Source organism: Haematobia irritans, chromosome 5, assembly GCF_050003625.1.
Source record: "Haematobia irritans isolate KBUSLIRL chromosome 5, ASM5000362v1, whole genome shotgun sequence".
NCBI lineage: Eukaryota > Metazoa > Arthropoda > Insecta > Diptera > Muscidae > Haematobia > Haematobia irritans.
This window is the reverse complement of record NC_134401.1, coordinates 66721866-66743770: the sequence shown is the minus strand read 5'-3', so window position 1 is coordinate 66743770 and position 21905 is coordinate 66721866. Positions and strand designations below refer to the sequence as shown.

General features: G+C 34.3%; 2 protein-coding genes across 2 annotated transcripts in view; both read left to right on the top strand.

Moving 5' to 3' along the window:
• sli (slit guidance ligand) overlaps positions 1-21905 on the top strand; it is a 183202-nt gene that overhangs the window by 49607 nt on the left and 111690 nt on the right. Inside the window, exon 2 of the mRNA XM_075313673.1 lies at positions 17364-17393. The gene's annotated coding sequence lies outside the window, so the exon portion shown is untranslated. The remainder of the gene's footprint in view (positions 1-17363; positions 17394-21905) is intronic.
• The window catches only part of LOC142239767 (uncharacterized), a 45501-nt gene continuing 31797 nt past the window's right edge, over positions 8202-21905 (top strand). Inside the window, exon 1 of the mRNA XM_075311540.1 lies at positions 8202-8402. Coding sequence (XP_075167655.1) covers positions 8202-8402 — 201 coding nt within the window. The remainder of the gene's footprint in view (positions 8403-21905) is intronic.

Here is a 21905-nt window from a genome sequence, read left to right as displayed (position 1 = left end):
ATTCGACGTTGTGGCTCGTTAGTAAGTCTATTCATGATGAAATGTCAAAGCATACTGAGCATCTTTCTCTTTGACACCATGTCTGAAATCCCACGTGATCTGTCAAATACTAATGCATGAAAATCCTAACCTCAAAAGAATCACCCTTTATATATGCTTGCATTCACACATATGATTTTTATGAAACATTCATGCCCCAAACATAATATATTCTAACATATTAACATAGATGTCCCAAACATTTAGTGTTAGTTTAGGAACATTACATGTTTGCACTTAAATATATTGTGTTTTAAAATTGTGCCCGAAACACATTTTGTTTATATCGGAACATATGAAAAACGTATATTTCTAAGAGTGTAGGTATAGAAATTGTAAAAGAAGGACAAAATCGTTAGGCAGCAACTTATTAAAACTGGAAGGTAGAAGTTGCAAAAAATTACGTTTTCCAGTTGATAACAATACATGAAAATTGGAAATAGTGGAATAATAAAATAATATTTCAAGGCCAGTCGATGCTGTTGATTCTTAATAAATATATTAAATATATTAATAAAACATATCTTTTATGGAAGAAAAAATGCACCTATATAAATAAATAAAATTGTATTTAAAAACGTATGTTAAGTAAGCAGTTCTAATATTGCTTTTATCTACCTGTAATCGATACCTGCCATTGATGTTATCGATATGTTTGCGCGTGTGTTGTTTTTTTTAGTTGGAATCGTGGAATTAGTGAACCCACCGTGGAAGAAAATGTAGTTTTATTTTAGAAAATTTTAACTAATTATTATAAATAATTAATTTTTTTCTGTAATTTAAGAAAATTTCATATGTTGAAAGAAAAAATTGGATTTAAAAATTGTTAAAATGTCTTTAGCGCTGAGCGAACTTCAAGACAGTTACAATTTTAGTAAAATTTATTCATTTGAGAGTCTTGTGAACTCAATTTTAGCAAACTTCTGCCATTTCAGGAAAATATGAACTATTTAATTTTTTAGTAAAATTGTGCACTATATTTGTATACAACTTTTTTTCTTATGTTTAGTTCACGTCATTGAAGTTAGCAAAAAATTATTCAAATAAGGAACATTTACTCATAAAGAGTGATACGGTCAAAATTTGGTCAATATAAACTTGACGTATTTCTTTCAATTTTGCATTTAAAAAACCTGAACACCACTCATTTTGAAGGTGTTTGTGTGTAGAATGTTGCTCCTATTTTGATTTTGGAATTCACTCTTCAGTTGTCAAAATGCCCTCCAAGCAAGAAGAGCAGCGTATCAAAATTTTGCTCGCGCATCGCGAAAATCCGAGCTACTCGCACGCAAAACTGGCAAAATCGCTAAAAGTTGCCAAATCAACCGTTACAAATGTAATTAAAGTGTTTGGGGAACGTTTGTCGACAGCCAGGAAGACTGAATCGGGGGGAAATCGAAAACCGGAAGCCGCTGAGACGACAAAGAGAGTTGCCGGTAGTTTCAAGCGAAACCCTAACCTCTCTCTCCGAGATGCCGCAAATAAGCTGGGTGTATCTTCTACAACCGTGCATCGAGCCAAAAAACGAGCCGGACTATCGACTTACAAGAAGGTAGTGACTCCAAATCGCGATGATAAACAAAATACGACGGCCAAAGCGCGATCACGGAGGCTGTACACGACGATGCTGACGAAGTTTGACTGCGTGGTAATGGACGACGAAACCTACGTCAAAGCCAACTACAAGCAGCTTCCGGGACAGGAGTTTTATACGGCAAAAGGAAGGGGAAAGGTAGCAGATATTTTCAAGCACATAAAACTGTCAAAGTTCGGAAAGAAATATCTGGTTTGGCAAGCCATATGTACCTGTGGCTTGAAAAGCAGCATTTTCATAGCTTCCGGGACTGTCAACCAAGAAATTTACGTGAATGAGTGTTTGAATAAACGTCTGCTGCCTTTCCTGAAGAAACACGGTTGTTCCGTACTGTTTTGGCCGGATTTGGCATCTTACCATTACGGTAAAAAGGCCATGGAGTGGTACGCCGCCAACAACGTGCAGGTGGTTCCCAAGGACAAGAACCCTCCCAACACGCCAGAGCTCCGCCCAATTGAGAAATACTGGGCTATTGTCAAGCGGAACCTAAAGAAGACCGAAAAAACTGCTAAGGACGAGCAGCAGTTCAAGGCAAACTGGCTTTCTGCGGCGAAGAAGGTGGACAAGGTGGATGTACAAAATCTGATGGCAGGTGTCAAGCGTGAGGCCCGGCAATTCGGATTTGGAAAAGCGAAAGCCTAACGAATATTTTCCTGAATTTTATACTAATTGAACTTGAAAAAAAAATTTAATTTGATTTTTTAAATAAACGATTTCACCGATTTACACGCGTTTTCCCTTGACCAAATTTTGACCGTATCACCCTTTATTGTGCAAAATTTAACTAAAATCAACTAATCTTCATGGACTAAAATAAAGTTTAGTTGGCATTAGAGTCCCTTTTTTCTGGATGAAATATATAAAATATTTGTTATTTTAAATTAGTGAGAAACATAAACAACAAACAATACGTCTTTCAATGTTCGTTATGGTGTATAAAGAAAGAAAACACCAGAAGAATAACAACCCCTTCATTCGTCATCATTTTGGAATCTTCAATTATCTGGTAGTATTCAGTGACGCTAACCTATTATGAAAAAATTGGTTTATGACTTTTTTCTATTTGTAGGTATTGAAATTGTCCAAGGAGGACAAAATCGGTAGGCAGCATCTTATTAAAAGTGAAAAGTACAAGAAGAAGAAAAAAATGCGTTTTACAGTTGATAACATTACATGGAAATTGGAAATAGTGGAATAATAAACTAATATTTCAAGGCCAGTCGATGCTGTTGATTCTTAATAAATATATTTAATATATTAATAAAACATGTCTTTTATTGAAGAAACAATTTGCCAATATAAATAAATAAAATTGTATTTAAAAACGAAGATAAACAGTTATAATTTTGAAGTAAAAGATTTACCAAAAATATATAAGATTTGTCCAAATGAATGAAAAAAGTTCAATAAAATCATTCCATATATGAATTCAATTCAGTTAATTTTTTTCATTCTGTAGTATAGTGGTACATAAATATAGGAAAATGTTAAGTAATATATGGAATGCATTCTACCTAATTTCTACGAAAATCACATCGTTCAAACAAATAAAAATGTCTTTGGCGCTATACGAAGTTCAACTTTCTTCACAATGAGTTCATTTTAACTTAAAGAAGGGATCACTTTTTTCTGGGTGTACGTTCACGTTTGTGGAACGCATTTTTTCTATGTGTGTGTGGTCCGTTCGCATTATACTTTCATGTCTGAGTGTGAAGTGCTTCTTACAATATGTCCAAGCCTTAAGATTTGTCTCCGATAATGCTATATTTCCACTAACTCGTTTTCCTCATTCGTTTTTGCAAAACATTTCACCGTTCACACCGAGTTGAGATGTTTTAGTTTGACGGTTGCCATGGAAAGTCGAAATTTCCTTTACTCTAAATTCAAATATACGCACCGTTTGTTTTTAAGTTATTTTCACGACTCGTTTTGAAATGCTTATAAAGGGAAAACATTTCAAACCCCAAAACATGATTGGTGAGAACGCCATATAAGATAAAAATCGATAAATACCTTATCAATCACATAAATTATTTGGGATTTGTCTCGAAAGTTTGATAGCGACTTTAAATTAGAATTAGGGCCTAAGTACACCTAGAGAAGGAATATGGTCACCTCAAACATTTTATTTTTGGATGGTGAACACGGAACATGATTTTCGCAACCATGTTATTTTCTCGAAAACTATGTATCTAATTTCGGCAACCATGTATGTATATGTATGCCGAGAAAACAAATTTTTTGCCACAAAAATGTTCTATATTCACCCTCCAAAAATAACATTTTGATCTTGAAACATATTTTCGGTTATCATATTCCTTCTTTGCGTGTATATAATATAAATTAAATTTATATTTCCACCTAACGATTGTGGATTACTGTTTCAATGCGAAATATATTTGGACCAATATGTAACAGGAAATTTGTTTTTGGGGGAATATAGGTTATGATCTCTTTTGCGAATTCTCTATGAGTAAGAGATGTGCTTTTAAATTGACAATAAATACGTTAGCCGTTTAACAATCATGCAACTCACATTGGCCAGCCCTCATATATTTGATTCGTCCAAACAGATGCTTAATAATCCTTCCACTTTGCCAAATTCATCCCTTACTTATATTTCAATCATAGGTCATGCATGTTTATCGTCACCTTCTGTGCGTTTTTCAATCCGAGTTCTCCATCCTGCTCCTGAGTTCTCTCAGCGCAACACTATGTTTATCTGTTGAAGAGTAAATAAAATTTTCATACAGGAAATGTGTTATTTCAATGTTCGGATTCAATGACTGTTGAGCCAAGTAACAAATATTAAAAATTTGCCATAGAATGAAATGACAAGGCACCCTCAATATGGTTTATATTGAATTAAACGTGCGTGTGTGTTTGTGGGACAACTTCGAAATTAACGTTATTGCATATTAGAACTATTAGCCAAGACGTATAAAATTCGAGGGATGAAAATCATAAACATTTCGTACCAATCGAGCACATACGGATACTCTTTTTATAACCTGAATGTGCTCTTTTTGCCTCTTCAAAATCTGGCATCCCTACATTCATTCAGAAATGATGATTGTACAGAGTTGTGAATTCTTCATTTTCAGTTCTCTAACAATTTTAAAATCGTGAATATTCTCTATTTTTGGAGATTTGTTATCTAGTTGTAATTATATTTGTATTTGTATAAAGTACGAAAATAATTTAAACCTTGTTGATTTCTTATGTAGAGTAAGTGCAGCGAATATAGTATCGCCAGGTAAACTTTTAATGCTTATTTTCATTTCATTAAATTTTGATCAGTAATGAATTTCATATTTCAAAATATGTTTTTTCAGAGAAGGAAATTAATTTGTCGACATTAAATTTGGAAGTATTCTCTAGTATTTTAATATTTGAAGGGAGTCTATTTCTTATTTCAATTATGAGCTTTTGTGAATTTAATACAAACGTTTTAAATTTTGCAATCGTTGCTAGACTTTTCAAAAGAACATAAAAAATAACAGTATTGATTAAAAACGGATCAATATCTGCTTCATAACACTCAAATTCTGTAAAATGGAAATGTAGTTGACTTTCTTAGCTTTTGACAGTCTATTCTGAATTTTTGTATGACAATATATCGTCAATCAAACTCAATACAGTTCAATTGAAAAAAGCACCAAAAGCACTAAGTGAAAACTCCAGAAAGTACCAGGTTGTTGATTTTGGGTACTAATAAGGCAATTTGATGCTTTTTGGAAATGAAAAAGCACTAAATTTGGTTCTAAAAGCAAAATGGTATCACTGATGCAAATCGCCTTAGAATTAAATTTTTAGTCGATATAGCGATGTGCGTATGCGTGCAAAATACAAGAACAAGTTTAAGTCCGATCGTCCTAAAATTTGTCGTAGGGCCTTATTTCTGCTCAAAGTATATATATACCATATATGCTTTGAGCCAATATGTAACAGGAACAACTTTTTTGGTTTGTGACAGTCGCAAAGTTATAAACGTCGTAAACGTCACATACGTGTCGTAAATGTAGAAAAAGTAACTGTAGTGTTCCCCACTCCACACACACACACTTACGTTAATTAATATTTTTGTAGTATGCTTCAATAAAATGGTTTTCAAATATTGTCAGAAAAATAAAAACTTTTGAAAAGAAAATAAGTTTAAACCTAACAGAATCCTAGGTCCACTTCATTGGCGATCCTGCCAGGAGCATATTACCTCTAATAAAGATCCATATATCAACATAAACGTTAAAATCAAAACTCACCAAGCCAATTAAAAATATCTGCACAAGTCCTGTGACAACGCTGATATAATGATAAGAAAAATACGAGAATACTTCTCTTCAGTCAGGAACAAGGTTATGCACCACAATAAGAATATTCCACACTACATGCCAGAAAGTCTTTTTAATTTATTTATTTTTTTTTTTTATTTTATTATTTTCATCTATGGATTAATCCCTTACAGACTAACAGTAATATATTACATTATATACATATTGTTTGTTAATATATCAAGTATTTAATAATAATGTTATCGTTTTCTTTACATTGTATTTCTCTTCTGACAAATCAAGATAATAATAAAATTTATTGAATTCTTTACAAAGACGGCGAAGTGGATCGTTGTTTTCAAAGTTCGTTCGAAAGTATTCAATGTGGAGCAGTTCAAAGTTGCGGGTAGGTCTAAAGGGTACATTGAATGATATGCTGTTAATAAGGAAGTCAGATTTAAATCTTCCGTTAATTAAATCAACCATAAAACAGATATTCAGCATGGTACGTCTACTTTTCAGTGTAGGTAATTTGATGAGCGATAGTCTTTCTTTGTAAGACGGCAAGGTTTGAGGTGTCCAGTTATTCCGACGTAAACAAAACAGTAAAAATTGTTTCTGAACAGATTCAATACGATTGCAATGAATTTGGTACTGTGGGTCCCAAATTACAGATCCATATTCCAGGATAGGACGCACAAGTGAAGTATATAAGTTTCTTGTAACAAATGGGTCAGAAAATTCCTTACTCCAGCGCTTGACAAATCCAAATGATCCATAGGCCTTATTTACAGTCATAGAAATGTGAGATCTAAAATTTAGCATGCGATCCAAAAGTATTCCAAGATCTTTAAAGGATTCAACAGTTTCAAGCGTTGTGCCATTCAAGTTATAATTCGTGTCGATATAATTTAATCTATAAAAAGAGATATGCTTGCATTTCCTTATGTTCAGTTCCATCATATTTGATGAGCACCATCTGTACATGCTATTCAGATCAGATTGGAGTAAGGATTGGTCATCACTATTCCGAATAACCTTTATAATTTTAACATCGTCAGCATACATGAGAGTGTAACCATATTTAATGGCTGATGGAAGGTCATTTATAAATAAGCAGAACAATAGAGGGCCAAGATGACTTCCTTGTGGAACACCAGAAGGCACATGTATTGATTTTGAAATAATGTTATCAAATACTACAAATTGTGTACGATTCTTTAGATAACTTTCAAACCAGGATACCATTAATTCACTGAAGCCCATGCGATGCAGTTTGTACAGTAAAAGTGAATGGTTTACTTTGTCAAACGCCTTACTAAAATCAGTATAAATGACATCAGTCTGTAAACGATCTCTAAAGCCTTCATTAACAATTGTAGTCAATTCCAAGATATTTGTTATGGTCGAACAAGATTTACGGAACCCGTGTTGTTTAGGCGATAGAAGAGAGGAGACTTGATGATTCAAACTATCAGAAATAATTTTCTCCAACAGTTTTGGAATAGCACTTAATTTAGCAATGCCTCTATAATTCGTAATATCTGACTTGCTTCCATTTTTAAATAGCGGAATGATAAATGAATTCTTCCACAATGTAGGAAAGTGACCTGTGCGCAAAGATTCATTAAACAGAAATGAAAGAGCAGTCGAAAGAGAATGAGCACAATATTTGAGGATGTTACTGGGAATCCCATCAGGGCCCGGGCGATATGAACATTTTATCTTTTCCATATAACTCATCACAATATCAGGAGAAATAAATGGAGTAGTGAATGTCGAATATTCCTGTATCTTATATGGGTACGCATCAGATTGCTTGAAATCCTTATGGCAGTAAGTTGTTGCAAAGAACTTTGAAAACAAATTACATATAGATTCATTATCATCCCCTTCAACAGCACCATAGTGAAGGGTTCTTGGATACACATTTGATTGACGTTTAGAATTAACAAATCTGTAAAATGACTTTGGATTAAGCTTCAGTTCATTTTTAATTTTCGATAAATAATTGTTATAGGATTGTTTATTCCACAGGTTGTATTCTGAACGAGCAATTGAGTAGTTTGCATAGTCAGTCACAGATCCAGATTTTTTATACTTTTTATAAAGTTTATTCTTTCTATTCTTCAAGTTACGTAATTTACTGTCATTCCAAGGTGGACCAGTGTGAGAAGTTATTCGAATTAATGGAACAGATTGGGCTATGAATGAATTCAAAGTTTCATAAAATGTATTTATTGATTCATCAAGATTTCTCGGTGGTAAGATTTTATTCCAATCCACATTTAATAGTAATGAGTTCAGAGTATGTCTTTCTGAAAGTTCATAGACCTAGTGGCTTACACCAACCTTACGGAGGTCCGCTCAAGGTACTAGAGCAAAGGAACAATACATTCGACATATACTATGGCGATGTAATAAAGAAAGTTCATGTTGATCTACTCAAACCTGCATACGTCGATAAATCACAACCAAGCACCCAACCAAATCACAACGTAACATACAACATTATTTAAATTCTATATCGTAATGTTATTTTTTTGGGAGGGGGAGTGATGCAGTGTTCCCCACTCCATACACACACACTTACGTTAATTAATTATTTTTTATTATTATGTAGTATGCCTTGATAAAATGGTTTTCAAATATTGTCAGAAAAATAAAAACTTTGGAAAAGAAAAGACGTTTAAACCTAACAAAAGAAAATAATCGAGTAGGTTCAGCGATTAAAACTAGAAGTGCCCATATGTAATAGGTACTTTTAGTTAATGTGGTATCACAATGTGCTGAATAGTCTAAGTGAGGCTGACAATAAATCGGGCTGCCACTTTAACCTAACCTACATACAATTGACATACATATCTTTCGTACGTATCTTATTGACCCCAGTGGCCAGAGTTTCACCTTGATTTCTTCTGGAGGTATTGTCATGTATTCCCCATTGGTTTGAAATCGGTCCACCGTAGGCGAAGTTTCATTCCGACTTACTTGTAATTTGGAATGATAGTAGAATTAACATTTTAGCAATGTGTGCCAAATTTGATTCATATCGGTTAAAATTTAGATACCTCCCTCATATATGTACTCCTGATTCGGGGAAATATGGTAGAAAAGTTCATATTTTACACCCATTTTCAACGGCATTTTACTCCAATTGACTTGACTTAAAGCTTTCGTTTCGGATATGAGAAATTTGCCGTAAATCAGTGAAAGCTATCACACTATTGTGGCAGTTATCACTAATGTGGCGACATGACACCAACCGTCGTATTATTCTGTCGGGTATTTTGGGCTTCCCTTAAGAAATGGAAGCAACAATATTCGACTATTTCTATGGTTGTGTTTACCCACCTATCGATCCTGCGTCGTGTTTATAACCTTGGCTGAGTTTATCTCATTCTATATCTAATAATATCCTTGTTATCACAACAAAAGCGTACAAATTGGACATACATTAATGCACAAGTATATTTGCTCTTGGCAGAAGTAATGAGCTCGTGGCTAAATTTATCATTGAACAGTGAATGTTCAAACAAATGTCAAACAACCTGTAGTATTTCGAATGAAATTAACATGTGTGGGAAGATATCAGATACTCATGGAACCTTAGTTATCTTAGTCACCAATAAGTCTCAATCTGACTCATCATCTGCTTTAGCTACCCTGTTCAGACTTGACACCATGTGGTGTCCTCCAATAAGAAATCCAATGCTCTATTGTTTTTCAAGAATACATAATGTGGTTGTTGTTTTGTTTTTATAGGGCTATTGTCATTGTGCATTTTTAAGATCATTTATTGAAATTTAATATCCAAAGCCTTAGGTCAGATACAAATCTTTTCGGTATCTCTACATACATATTAGTGCATGTGTACGCACTCGTATGCAGTTCCTTTCTTCGAGCCAATGTATCAATTCATGGGCACAGAGCCAAAAATGAAAAAAGAGTACTGTGGCAATTTCACGAATAAAAAAATGTACTTATGCGGTTCGCAATTTGTATTTTAGTTTAATTTTACTAAGTTGAATAGACGATAAAAATAGGAACTAAAATTAAATAAATTTTTCGAAGCAAGATTATAATTCAAGAATTCGTTATTGTATGCACTGAACAAAGTTCTACTAAATACTTCATCAACAATTTGGGTTGTAATAACATTTACCGGTACCAAACTAACAGTTCTTAACATTGTCTTCTAAATAGTAAGTTAGTCCATGTTAGATAAAAAAGGTTTATTAAATGCCTATAAAAGCCACTTTAGTTCTTGATCGGTTTATATAGAAAAGTCTATAAATAATTATGAACCGATATGAACCAATTTCGCATGGTAATTAGGGGGCATGAGGTAGCGAGGACCATTCTTGAAGTTTCGATCCTTAAAAAGCAAAGTCGGGAGATCTGTCTATATAAATAAAATGTGGATCAATATAAACCATCACCAATATATTGGGTCTTCTTGACATTCAAGAGCAAATCAAATAATTGGTCTTCTATGAAAAAAAAAAATTACTAATAACCACCATGCTACCATTTCTTGAATTAAAATTCGTAGCTTTATTGTAGCTTCATGACGACATAGGGATATGTTATGTGCATGTTACAAACATAAATGGAAGGTATCTCATTTATTGAAAATACATATCAATCCTTATGGGAATAATTACATCTGTTGCATGTCTACAAAGCTATTTATACTTAATAGTTGATTCATAAAATTTAAATTTAATATTTGAATTCACCTAAGAAGTGAAGCATCTGTCCTTCTAGGTACTACCTTGGCCTGACTCTAATATTTATTTGTACACTCGTTTAGCACTTTCATACGTATATGGCTTCTGCGAATTTCACGCTACAGGTACAATATCCATCGCGATTAAACAAAGATCTGTCCTGTGTTCAATTCGGAATGATGCTATAGTTATTTCCAAAAATCATCAAATAAACTGTAAACCATTCTTATATTTCCTTTTTTGTTGTGTAGCAGTGGGAAAACACCCTATATTTTTATGAAATTGAAGTTACAGGTACATTACCTGGTATTAGCGTTAGAGGGTCGTACCAATTCTACCGCTGTATGGCATACTCATTTTTTCATAGCCTCGAGCTATGGCCATAAACAAAATGGCGTGGCTTTTAAAATTATCACGACCGAATACCGTCACCGAGCTCTGTACATCAGCAAATTCATCACGCAGGTAAAAATGAGTAACTTACATTTCCCTTTGTTGTTGGTATTAATAGACATTGCTGTTGCTTTGTATTTTGATTTCTTTATGCTGTTGCTTTGTGCTTCTTTTCTTGCTCTTTTATGAGACACTTTTTGAGTTTCCCATAATTTGTGAAATGTAACATTTGGAAGTAGATACATACCCAAGCATACAACTGTTGCTTCCAGAGCAGGTTGAATTCACACACACAACACACACAGTTTAAAGCAAAGAAAGTATGTGTGTCTACACGACGGTGTGTTGCGAAGTGTAATACAATCATCCAGAAGTCGATATAAGCCACTGCATAATGCGAGGCCACATAGGACCGAATGACTAATTGTTCGCCGTTCCTACTGTTTCTTTAATGATGTATCCTTATAAATATAAGGAACTGAATAATGTATGATGAACCTTTTTTAAGTGTCCTCCCACTTGGGAACTTGTGGAAAGTGGCTAAGCACTTAAATATGCATGTATGTGAGTAACTTACAATACAAATGTAATTTGTAGCAGTCAGGATACCAAAAGCAGAAGAAGGCTGTCTGCTAACTAATACATATACAATGTACTCGCGGTAACGTTAACACCGCTTAACGTTAATACGGGTTTTCATACACTAACTACTCCGTAACGCTGAAAAACATGAAATTTGACGTTAAAAGCAGATTCAGAATGCCAAGTACAATTTCAAATACACATACGGAATTTTTTAGTGATCTAGTTTGGCTTTTTTTTTCGTGAATTAATATTAATTTAAATTGCTTTATAATTCCATACCCACTGATATTTTTCCGATCTTAAATTAAATTAAGTTTTTAATATTACTAATAACATAAATAAAATAAATAAAAGACTATCACGCTAGAATGTGTAAACCTCCCGAATATGGCTATGTTTTGTTCCGAAATTCGCTGAGTTTTGTTCTGAATACCGCGAGTGTACTGTATGACAGTTTCCTCAATATACATTCATAATTTAACCTATCGGCAAATAGCAAATCTTCTTCGCTTCTGTAACATATACCCCAAACACATTTTGCTTCAACCATACATATTTTCAGGATTGGTCCAAACAAAATATTGTTTGTATTATTCAAACAATGTTTCACCTTAGGACATATACAAGTAGAGAAAATGTTTAATGAAATTTTCTTAGTGTGGATATATTTTTAAGGCGCCGATTGGTTACTTCCATTATTTTACTTGCTGCATATTCTCTAGGTCTCTCTTTCTAAACACATATATGTTTATATGCTATTTCAAAATTAATAAATGTTTGCATCTAAGCATATTATATTTACAAACATTTTATGTCCCAAACATAATATGTTCTAACATATTAACATATATTTGAACATTATAGGCTTGCACTTAAAAATATTGTGTTAAAAAATTTGAGTTCCAAACATATAATTTTTACACCCAAACATATGAAAAACAGTCCCTGCGGAGATTGAGAAAACTGCCATTTCACTGTCAAGCCCTTTGTAATGTTGTTTTCCCTCATATTTAAGTGCTGCGCGATTGTATGCTTAGCTTACAGATTGGAGGCATGAAGTACATCTTGAACGTGTGAATTTTATGAACAGAAAAACCAAACCACAAATGCCAGTTACTTTTGTAGGACACCCATTAAATGTTGTTGAGTGCCCCCAATTAGGGATACAAAAAAAAAAACGTTTAATCCCCGAATTCAACTAATAGACTCTTGATATAATGGACCCAAATCGATAAATATTGCATGTTGATTAAAATCTACTGACTTTCGATGATAGCCACAATCAAATTGATTTTCAAACACAAAATTGGAATTTTGGTATATTTTTATGTTGGTATAGTGTGTTGAGTTATGAACTTAACTCTCCATTAAGTTTTTATATTTTATCAAAACATGCCAGGACTTTGAATGTATATAGCATTTGAACTAACGTTTTCATATTTCTCTTTAACGGCCATTTTCATATAGCTCCGTTAGTCTTTAACTGGCAGTTAACAGAAAGAAAAATGGAAGTATCTTTTCTCCGGTTAACTTTAACTGAAAAATTTTCAGCAGTTAAGTTTCTAACTGGCATATGGAATATATACGCAAGATGACAGATATGTAGATATCACGGTTTAAAAGTTCGTTAGCTAACGTAGCACTAACGGAGCTTCATGAAAATGGGGGTAAATATACTTTGTTATTTTTACTTTGTTATTAAGTATCAGTAGGATATGCTTATGTTTAAGATTTAGTTATATATTTTATGAAAATAAAGAATAAGACAATTGGTGTCTAAAAGTCAAGAACACTACATATTGTGTTTAGCCACATCTGTTGTTCGAAAATCTTTCTGGTATGTAGCGCTTAGAAAAGCGACAACGCATTGAACATACACATATTTCACAATAAATTCACTGTTTAGGTTAATGAGGAAAACGATTTGTACACGGCGTCGATTTAACAGTGAAAACATTAAAATTTTCTAAAATTAACCTACAATTTTCTTTCCTAGTGGATTGACTTCTTTTGGACAGTAGGAGTCATGTTTTGTTTCCACAACTATTTGTCGTGCAACAGTAATGAAGTATAAAGATACACTAACTCATATTTCCTACAAAATTCAGAATTTCTAAAAAATTGTACATTTTACCACACCTTTTTTGCATATTTGAACTCCAATTTCTCCAATCTTTCAAACTACGAAAATTTCATTAAAAATTAAAAAAATAATTATGTCTAATGCTGAGTAGTTTTTTTTTAAGTAAACATTTTGTTCAAAACAAGTATATAATTTTTTTTCTTATCGATGATTTGACTTTGGGAAAGTAAAAGTGATATGTTTGTGAAAATTTATTAAGGCAAAGTCGACTATCAAAAACCTTTTTCGCACTGAAAAAAAGCATGCCCGGTTGCAAAGATAAAGACAACTTTACACTAATGATTTTGGTATTGATTCCGAGCCAAAGAAGCGGAGATTTGAAGTAAATCTTTGAAGTAATCTTTTGTCTCACGACATTATTTTTTTCAGTGCAGAAGGTTCAAGTTTAATACACTTTGGGGATGCTAATGAGGAATGTGAGCGTTCCGAAACGGCCGCCCATCTAACCATCTTTGGCCAAATAAATTTGACAAACATACTTTTCCATGGTTTTAAGCTGACATAAAAACAAGATTAATAGTTTTTATACCCACCACCATAGAATGGTGACGGGGTATAATAAGTTTGTCATTCCGTTTGTAACGCATCGAAATATCGATTTCCGACTATATAAAGTATATATATTCTTGATCAGGGAGAAATTCTAAGACGATATAAGCATGTCCGTCTGTCCGTCTGTCTGTCTGTTGTAATCACGCTACAGCATTCAATAATGGAGCTATCGTCCTGAAATTTGGCACAGAATCGTCTTTTGTCTGCGCGCAGGTCAAGTTCGAAGATGGGCTATATCGGGCCATGTTTTGGTATAGCCCCCATATAAACCGACCTCCCGATTTGGGGTCTTTCGCTTATAGAAACCGTAGTTTTCATCCAATTTGCGCGAAATTGAAAATCTAGAGATATTTTGGGACCTTGAAGAGGTGTGCCAAAAATGGTGAGTGTCGGTCCATGTTTTGGTATAGCCCCCATATAAACCGACCTCCCGATTTGGGGTCTTTGGCTTATAGAAACCGTAGTTTTCATCCAATTTGCGCGAAATTGAAAATCTAGAGGTATTTTGGGACCTTGAAGAGGTGTGCCAAAAATGGTGAGTGTCGGTCCATGTTTTGGTATAGCCCCCATATAAACCGACCTCTCGATTTGGGGTCTTTGGCTTATAGAAACCGTAGTTTTCATCCAATTTGCGCGAAATTGAAAATCTAGAGGTATTTTGGAACCTTGAAGAGGTGTGCCAAAAATGGTGAGTGTCAGTGCATGTTTTGGTATAGCCCCCATATAGACCGATCTCCAGATTTTACTTCTTGGGCTTATAGAAACCGCAGTTTTTATTCAATTTACCTGAAATTGGAAATCTAGAGGTATTGTAGGACCACAAATATGTGTGCCAAAAATTGTGGGTATCGGTCCATGTTTTGGTATGGTCCCCGTATAAAACGACCTCCCGCTTTGGGGTCTTGGGCTTATAGAAACCGTAGTTTTTATCTAATTTGTCTGAAATTGGAAATCTAGAGGTATTTTAGGACCATAGAGAGGTGTGCCGAAAATGGTGAGTATCGGTCCATATTTTGGTATAGCCCCCATATAGACCGATTGCCCGATTTTACTTCTTGGGCTTCTAGAATCCGAAGTTTTCATCCTATTTGCCTGAAATTGGAAATCTAGAGGTATTTTCGGGTCATAAAGTGGTGTTCCGAAAACGGTGAGTATCGGTCCATATTTTAGTATAGCCCCCATAAGAACGATCTCCCGATTTAACTCCTTGGGTTTCTAGAAACCGTAGTTTTTATCTGATTTGCCTGAAATTGTAAATATTCTGGTATTTTAGGCTCACAAAAACGTGTATCGGATTAAGTTTTTATCGGTCCATTTGGTAATGCCTCCATATAGACCGACTTCACTTCTTGAGGGTGTAGAAGGCGCAGTGATCATGGAAATTGCTTGAAACTCAATGAAAAATTTCCAGATTTTACTTCTACAGATTTAAGATTTCAAATCAATCTTGCACACTTACAAGAGATGTTAATTATTCCTCTAGAACTCAAACAAAAATGGTTCTTATAAATCCAGAATCTGACATAGCCCTCATAAAGAGTGATACGGTCAAAATTTGGTCAATATAAACTTGACGTATTTCTTTCAATTTTGCATTTAAAAAACCTGAACACCACTCATTTTGAAGGTGTTTGTGTGTAGAATGTTGCTCCTATTTTGATTTTGGAATTCACTCTTCAGTTGTCAAAATGCCCTCCAAGCAAGAAGAGCAGCGTATCAAAATTTTGCTCGCGCATCGCGAAAATCCGAGCTACTCGCACGCAAAACTGGCAAAATCGCTAAAAGTTGCCAAATCAACCGTTACAAATGTAATTAAAGTGTTTGGGGAACGTTTGTCGACAGCCAGGAAGACTGAATCGGGGGGAAATCGAAAACCGGAAGCCGCTGAGACGACAAAGAGAGTTGCCGGTAGTTTCAAGCGAAACCCTAACCTCTCTCTCCGAGATGCCGCAAATAAGCTGGGTGTATCTTCTACAACCGTGCATCGAGCCAAAAAACGAGCCGGACTATCGACTTACAAGAAGGTAGTGACTCCAAATCGCGATGATAAACAAAATACGACGGCCAAAGCGCGATCACGGAGGCTGTACACGACGATGCTGACGAAGTTTGACTGCGTGGTAATGGACGACGAAACCTACGTCAAAGCCAACTACAAGCAGCTTCCGGGACAGGAGTTTTATACGGCAAAAGGAAGGGGAAAGGTAGCAGATATTTTCAAGCACATAAAACTGTCAAAGTTCGGAAAGAAATATCTGGTTTGGCAAGCCATATGTACCTGTGGCTTGAAAAGCAGCATTTTCATAGCTTCCGGGACTGTCAACCAAGAAATTTACGTGAATGAGTGTTTGAATAAACGTCTGCTGCCTTTCCTGAAGAAACACGGTTGTTCCGTACTGTTTTGGCCGGATTTGGCATCTTACCATTACGGTAAAAAGGCCATGGAGTGGTACGCCGCCAACAACGTGCAGGTGGTTCCCAAGGACAAGAACCCTCCCAACACGCCAGAGCTCCGCCCAATTGAGAAATACTGGGCTATTGTCAAGCGGAACCTAAAGAAGACCGAAAAAACTGCTAAGGACGAGCAGCAGTTCAAGGCAAACTGGCTTTCTGCGGCGAAGAAGGTGGACAAGGTGGATGTACAAAATCTGATGGCAGGTGTCAAGCGTGAGGCCCGGCAATTCGGATTTGGAAAAGCGAAAGCCTAACGAATATTTTCCTGAATTTTATACTAATTGAACTTGAAAAAAAAATTTAATTTGATTTTTTAAATAAACGATTTCACCGATTTACACGCGTTTTCCCTTGACCAAATTTTGACCGTATCACCCTTTAGGTGAAAATTTATTTTCGGGAAGTGTCCTCAAGTTCTCAAGCCCTCCTGAAATTTCAAAGGAAACCCTAATATTTGGTTCATGGTGGTGGGTATTTAAGATTCGGCCCGGCCGAACTTACTGCTGTATATACTTGTTTCTTATTTAAATTTGTACGTACTGAAAAATCCGCCCAAGCCCCTTATATACCACTAATATTTTGTTTAATTTTTATTTCAGATCTTTCACGAGGGAACTATATTGTTGTGGGTGAGTAAAATACATAGATGTTCATAGATTGTTTAGAACCAATTTTTATACAATAGAATACGTGTTCGTTTTATAAAAGAAAAAACCCTGAATACGTTGAGATTTGCATCTAAGTATTAAGTACGTAAAACAAATATCAACACGCAGGGAAGATACAGAGGAGACAGGTTGGAAATCATGAAAAGTTAAACTTTTCTACTTAGAACGATATCAATTGAAGAAACAAATTTTCTTTATTGTTATTATGCCCTTAAGGTCATTCGTAGACACTTTCATTATAATTACGTTTATGATAAAAGGCACATGATTGAGTTAAGCAATCGTTTATCTTATGAGAAATTTTATTGGATATCGGTTGATATATTTGGAACTCTATAAATAGTGTTCTCCCTGGTGTAGTGAAAAAAGAGCGAAAAGCTAAAAACAACGGGATATCTCAAAAACTGTTCCATAAAAAATTTTTAATTTTATTTTCAAATTTAGCAGATCAAAATATGAAAAGTTACATCTCATCAAATGTATTTAAAAAAACTATTTTGTAAACTAGTGTAGTTGGTAAATTTTTAGATTTTAGGTTTTTTTTCCAGCACTCTAAAATTCTTAAAAACACATATATGCGAACGGCAAAAATTTTTGTGCAAACACAAGTCATATTCTTTAAACATTGTACTCTGTATTCTTTTAATCCGACATGGCTTAGGGTATCCAGTACTAAAAGAAAACAGCCCTATAGTGTATTACACTACAATGAAGAGGTCTCTCAGGAACAACATTTTAGACAATCAAACATTTCTTTTGTCTGAGAAACATATTCTTTAAAAGCAAATAAAATAGAATCTGGTAAATTTTTCTATTAGAAATTCCGTTTGAGAAAAATTTCTTTTATGAGGTTAGGTTCAAGTGGCAGCCCGATTAAGGGTCAGACTCACTTATGGTGATTTCGTTTGGGGAAAAATGTGTTGCATACAAATGATACAACATTTTATGGTGTTACCACAGTGTTGCCGAAACCCCTTGCAATGACAACACCGTTTGCGTGTGAAAACGAACAAGAAAGGCGCAACACTGATATAAACCATTAGACTACAGTCCATTGTGAGAAAAGTATGAGGAAAGTATTTTTTCTATGTGTGTTTAGCTACTTAGTTAACTTTTTAAATTAAACCATGCTTTCAAATTGCATTTATCATCTTTGATGCGCATTCGATTGATTGATGTATCTAATAATATTTTTTTGGGTGTACCCTTTAAATAACTTTATTTTGACGATATTGCATTCTTTTTCTTTTTTTTTATCCAAGACAACATCTTATAGCTTGAAGTGACCGATATAATTTAAACTTTGAGATGCTTCCTCAAAATTATTTTGATTGTAAGTCGCTGACTATTTTGGCTGTACTTATAAAGTTTGTATTTCACGAGGATTATCAAAATATTTCCTCCTTTAGAAGACTTTGGCTTAAGAAAACTCCGACATGCCAAAGAATTCCCCAGTATTTCGATCCATCAGGTCGACTTTTAGGGCAGAACTTTTGCTCATTTATCGACTTTAGGATATGGAAAAACCGTTATATCAGAGAAATGTGTTTTCTATGCTAAACAAATTTATCGTTGGTTTCAAAAATCATGTATCATATGAAGAGTTGAAATTTCTCTTTGAAATCAAAAGCTCGAATAGTCTGCGGCAAACAGAAAAAACTAAACCCTTCCATCAACGCACGGATTGACGCATGGTGTGTAATTCAACCTTAAAGGTAAGTACAATGTCCGCTTTTCGAGTTGAAATTTTCGCGGTTACTTCATTCATTAAACTGTTTTACTTCATTAAAACAGTTCAATATAAAGCAGTTAAATTAACTGAATTGATCCGTAGTTTGTTGTTCCTTTAGATTTCGGTAAGACTTTACGGGACTATGTTTGTTTTCATTTATAATTTTGATTATTTTAGGAAAAGTAATCGCGAAAATAAAGTGATTTCCAACTCGAAACATAGTACTCACCTTAAAGAGGAAACCTTATATTTTCACCTATCTAAGATTTTCATGTCTTGCAATGCCCAGCAACATATGTTAGTTATGTTCATTTGCTTTTGTTTTTTTTTACCGGAATATGCCCAAGACTGCTCCATCATCTTCAACAAGTAATAGGCCGATGAAAAAAAAAAAAAAAAACACAAATAAACATATACATAAGCAAATGTAACGGCGAGAATCCCGAGTATTAAAACGAAGGGCAGATAGACGTTTTTGAGCGAGTGCAGGCATGAGATTAAGTGAGGCAGATAATAAATAAAATTGATGCGAGTCCTCAACGTAATAAATTATGAATTATTATGTTTTTTTATTATCGTCTCGGTGTCTGCGTTTTAGGTGAGTTCGTTGTTTTGTTGTGTACATTAGGATTGGTTTGTATTTTCTTCGCTTTGTTTCACCTTGTTGTTTATGTCTATTTTATAATTTTTATGAAGGCGGTGTGCTGGTGTTTGTGTATCGAAAGAAAATTGAATACAAGTGTTTGTAGACATGAATCCCAAGGGAATGCAGCACTATTACTAAAGAGCATAGACATTATAATACATAGATGAACCATGGGTGTCAAACTATGTTTGACAGTTCCGAAGATTAAGAATAAACGTGAAAAATAAAAGCACGCTTACAATCTCTTTCGTTTTCCTTTTTGTAGTTTGCCAATTTTACACAAAATTAGAACGTTTGTGATGCATCAGAGGATTTATAAATAAATTAATATATTAAAAGTTCATATTTGAACAAAAAATTGTGACCAAAACCGCGAAAATACGAAATTTAATTTTGAGCAGCATTGCTCTTTGCGAACAACACAAAAGCAAATGCGCGAAAATTAATGTTTGGGACTGACTCTTTACGAAAAAATCAAAACGAAATGTCAGAAAATTAATTTTTGGAACTGACACATTTTTTTTAAAGAGAATAGTGGATCATCTATGTATTAAGAGTCATTCAATAAGAGTGAACTTGGCAGTGTGAGTTTTTCTTTCCTTGGCTACCCAGCTGCGTTGTTCATGCATCACAAGTTTTATTTCGACCGCAGGCACCAACAAAATGGCCTAAAATGTTTAACAATTTAATAAGTCCATTCCATTTGCTATTTTCACAATCAAATCTAATTAAAATTACTCGTGTACTCCAGAGACAAAAGAACAATCCAAACAATGGACTGAAGCTGGAGGAAGTGCCCCACAGAAGGCAAAAACAATTCAATATGCTGGTAAGGTTATGGCAACGGTTATTTGGGACTTCAAAGGTATTTTATTGATTGACTATCTGCAGAAGTAAAACAATAAATTCAGAGTACTATTGCAACCTTTTGGATAAATTAAATGTACAAATTCGAGAAAAACTTCCTGTCTTACAACACAAAAAAATAATTTTTCATCAAGACAACGCACCAGCGCACAAGAGTGTTTTAACAATGGCTAAAATCATAGACATTGTAATACATAGATGATCCACTATTCTCTTTAAAACAAGTAAGAAAAGTCTAAAGTCGGGCGGGGCCGACTATATTATACCATGCACCACTTTGTAGATCTAAATTTTCGATACCATATCACATCCGTCAAATATGTTGGGGGGCTATATATAAATGTTTGTCACAAATACATACATTTAAATATCACTCGATCTGGACAGAATTTGATAGACTTCTACAAAATCTATAGACTCAAAATTTAAGTCGGCTAATACACTAGGGTGGAACACAATGTTAGTAAAAAACAAGTAAGGAAAGTCTAAAGTCGGGCGGGGCCGACTATATTATACCCTGCACCACTTTATAGATCTAAATTTTCGATACCATATCACATCTGTCAAATGTGTTGGGTGCTATATATAAAGGTTTGTCCCAAATACATACATTTATATATCACTCGATTTGGACACAATTTGATAGACTTTTACAAAATATATAGACTCAAAATTTAAGTCGGCTAATGGACTAGGGTGGAACACAATGTTAGTAAAAAAATATGGGAAACATTTAAACCTGAAGCAATCTTATGGAAACTTCGCAAAAGTTTATTTATGATTTATCGCTCGATATATATGTATTAGAAGTTTAAGAAAATTAGAGTCATTTTTTCAACTATTCGACTAAGCAGTGGCGATTTTACAAGGAAAATGTTGGTATTTTGACCATTTTTGTCGAAATCAGAAAAACATATATATGGGAGCTATATCTAAATCTGAACCGATTTCAACCAAATTTGGCACGCATAGCTACAATGCTCATTCTACTCCCTGTGCAAAATTTCAATTAAATCGGAGCAAAAAATTAGCCTCTGTGGTCATATGAGTGTAAATCGGGCGAAAGCTATATATGGGAGCTATATCTAAATCTGAACCGATTTCAACCAAATTTGGCACGCATAGCTACAATGCTAATTCTACTCCCTATGCAAAATTTCAACTAAATCGGAGCAAAAAATTGGCCTCTGTGGACAAAGGAGTGTAAATCGGGCGAAAGCTATATATG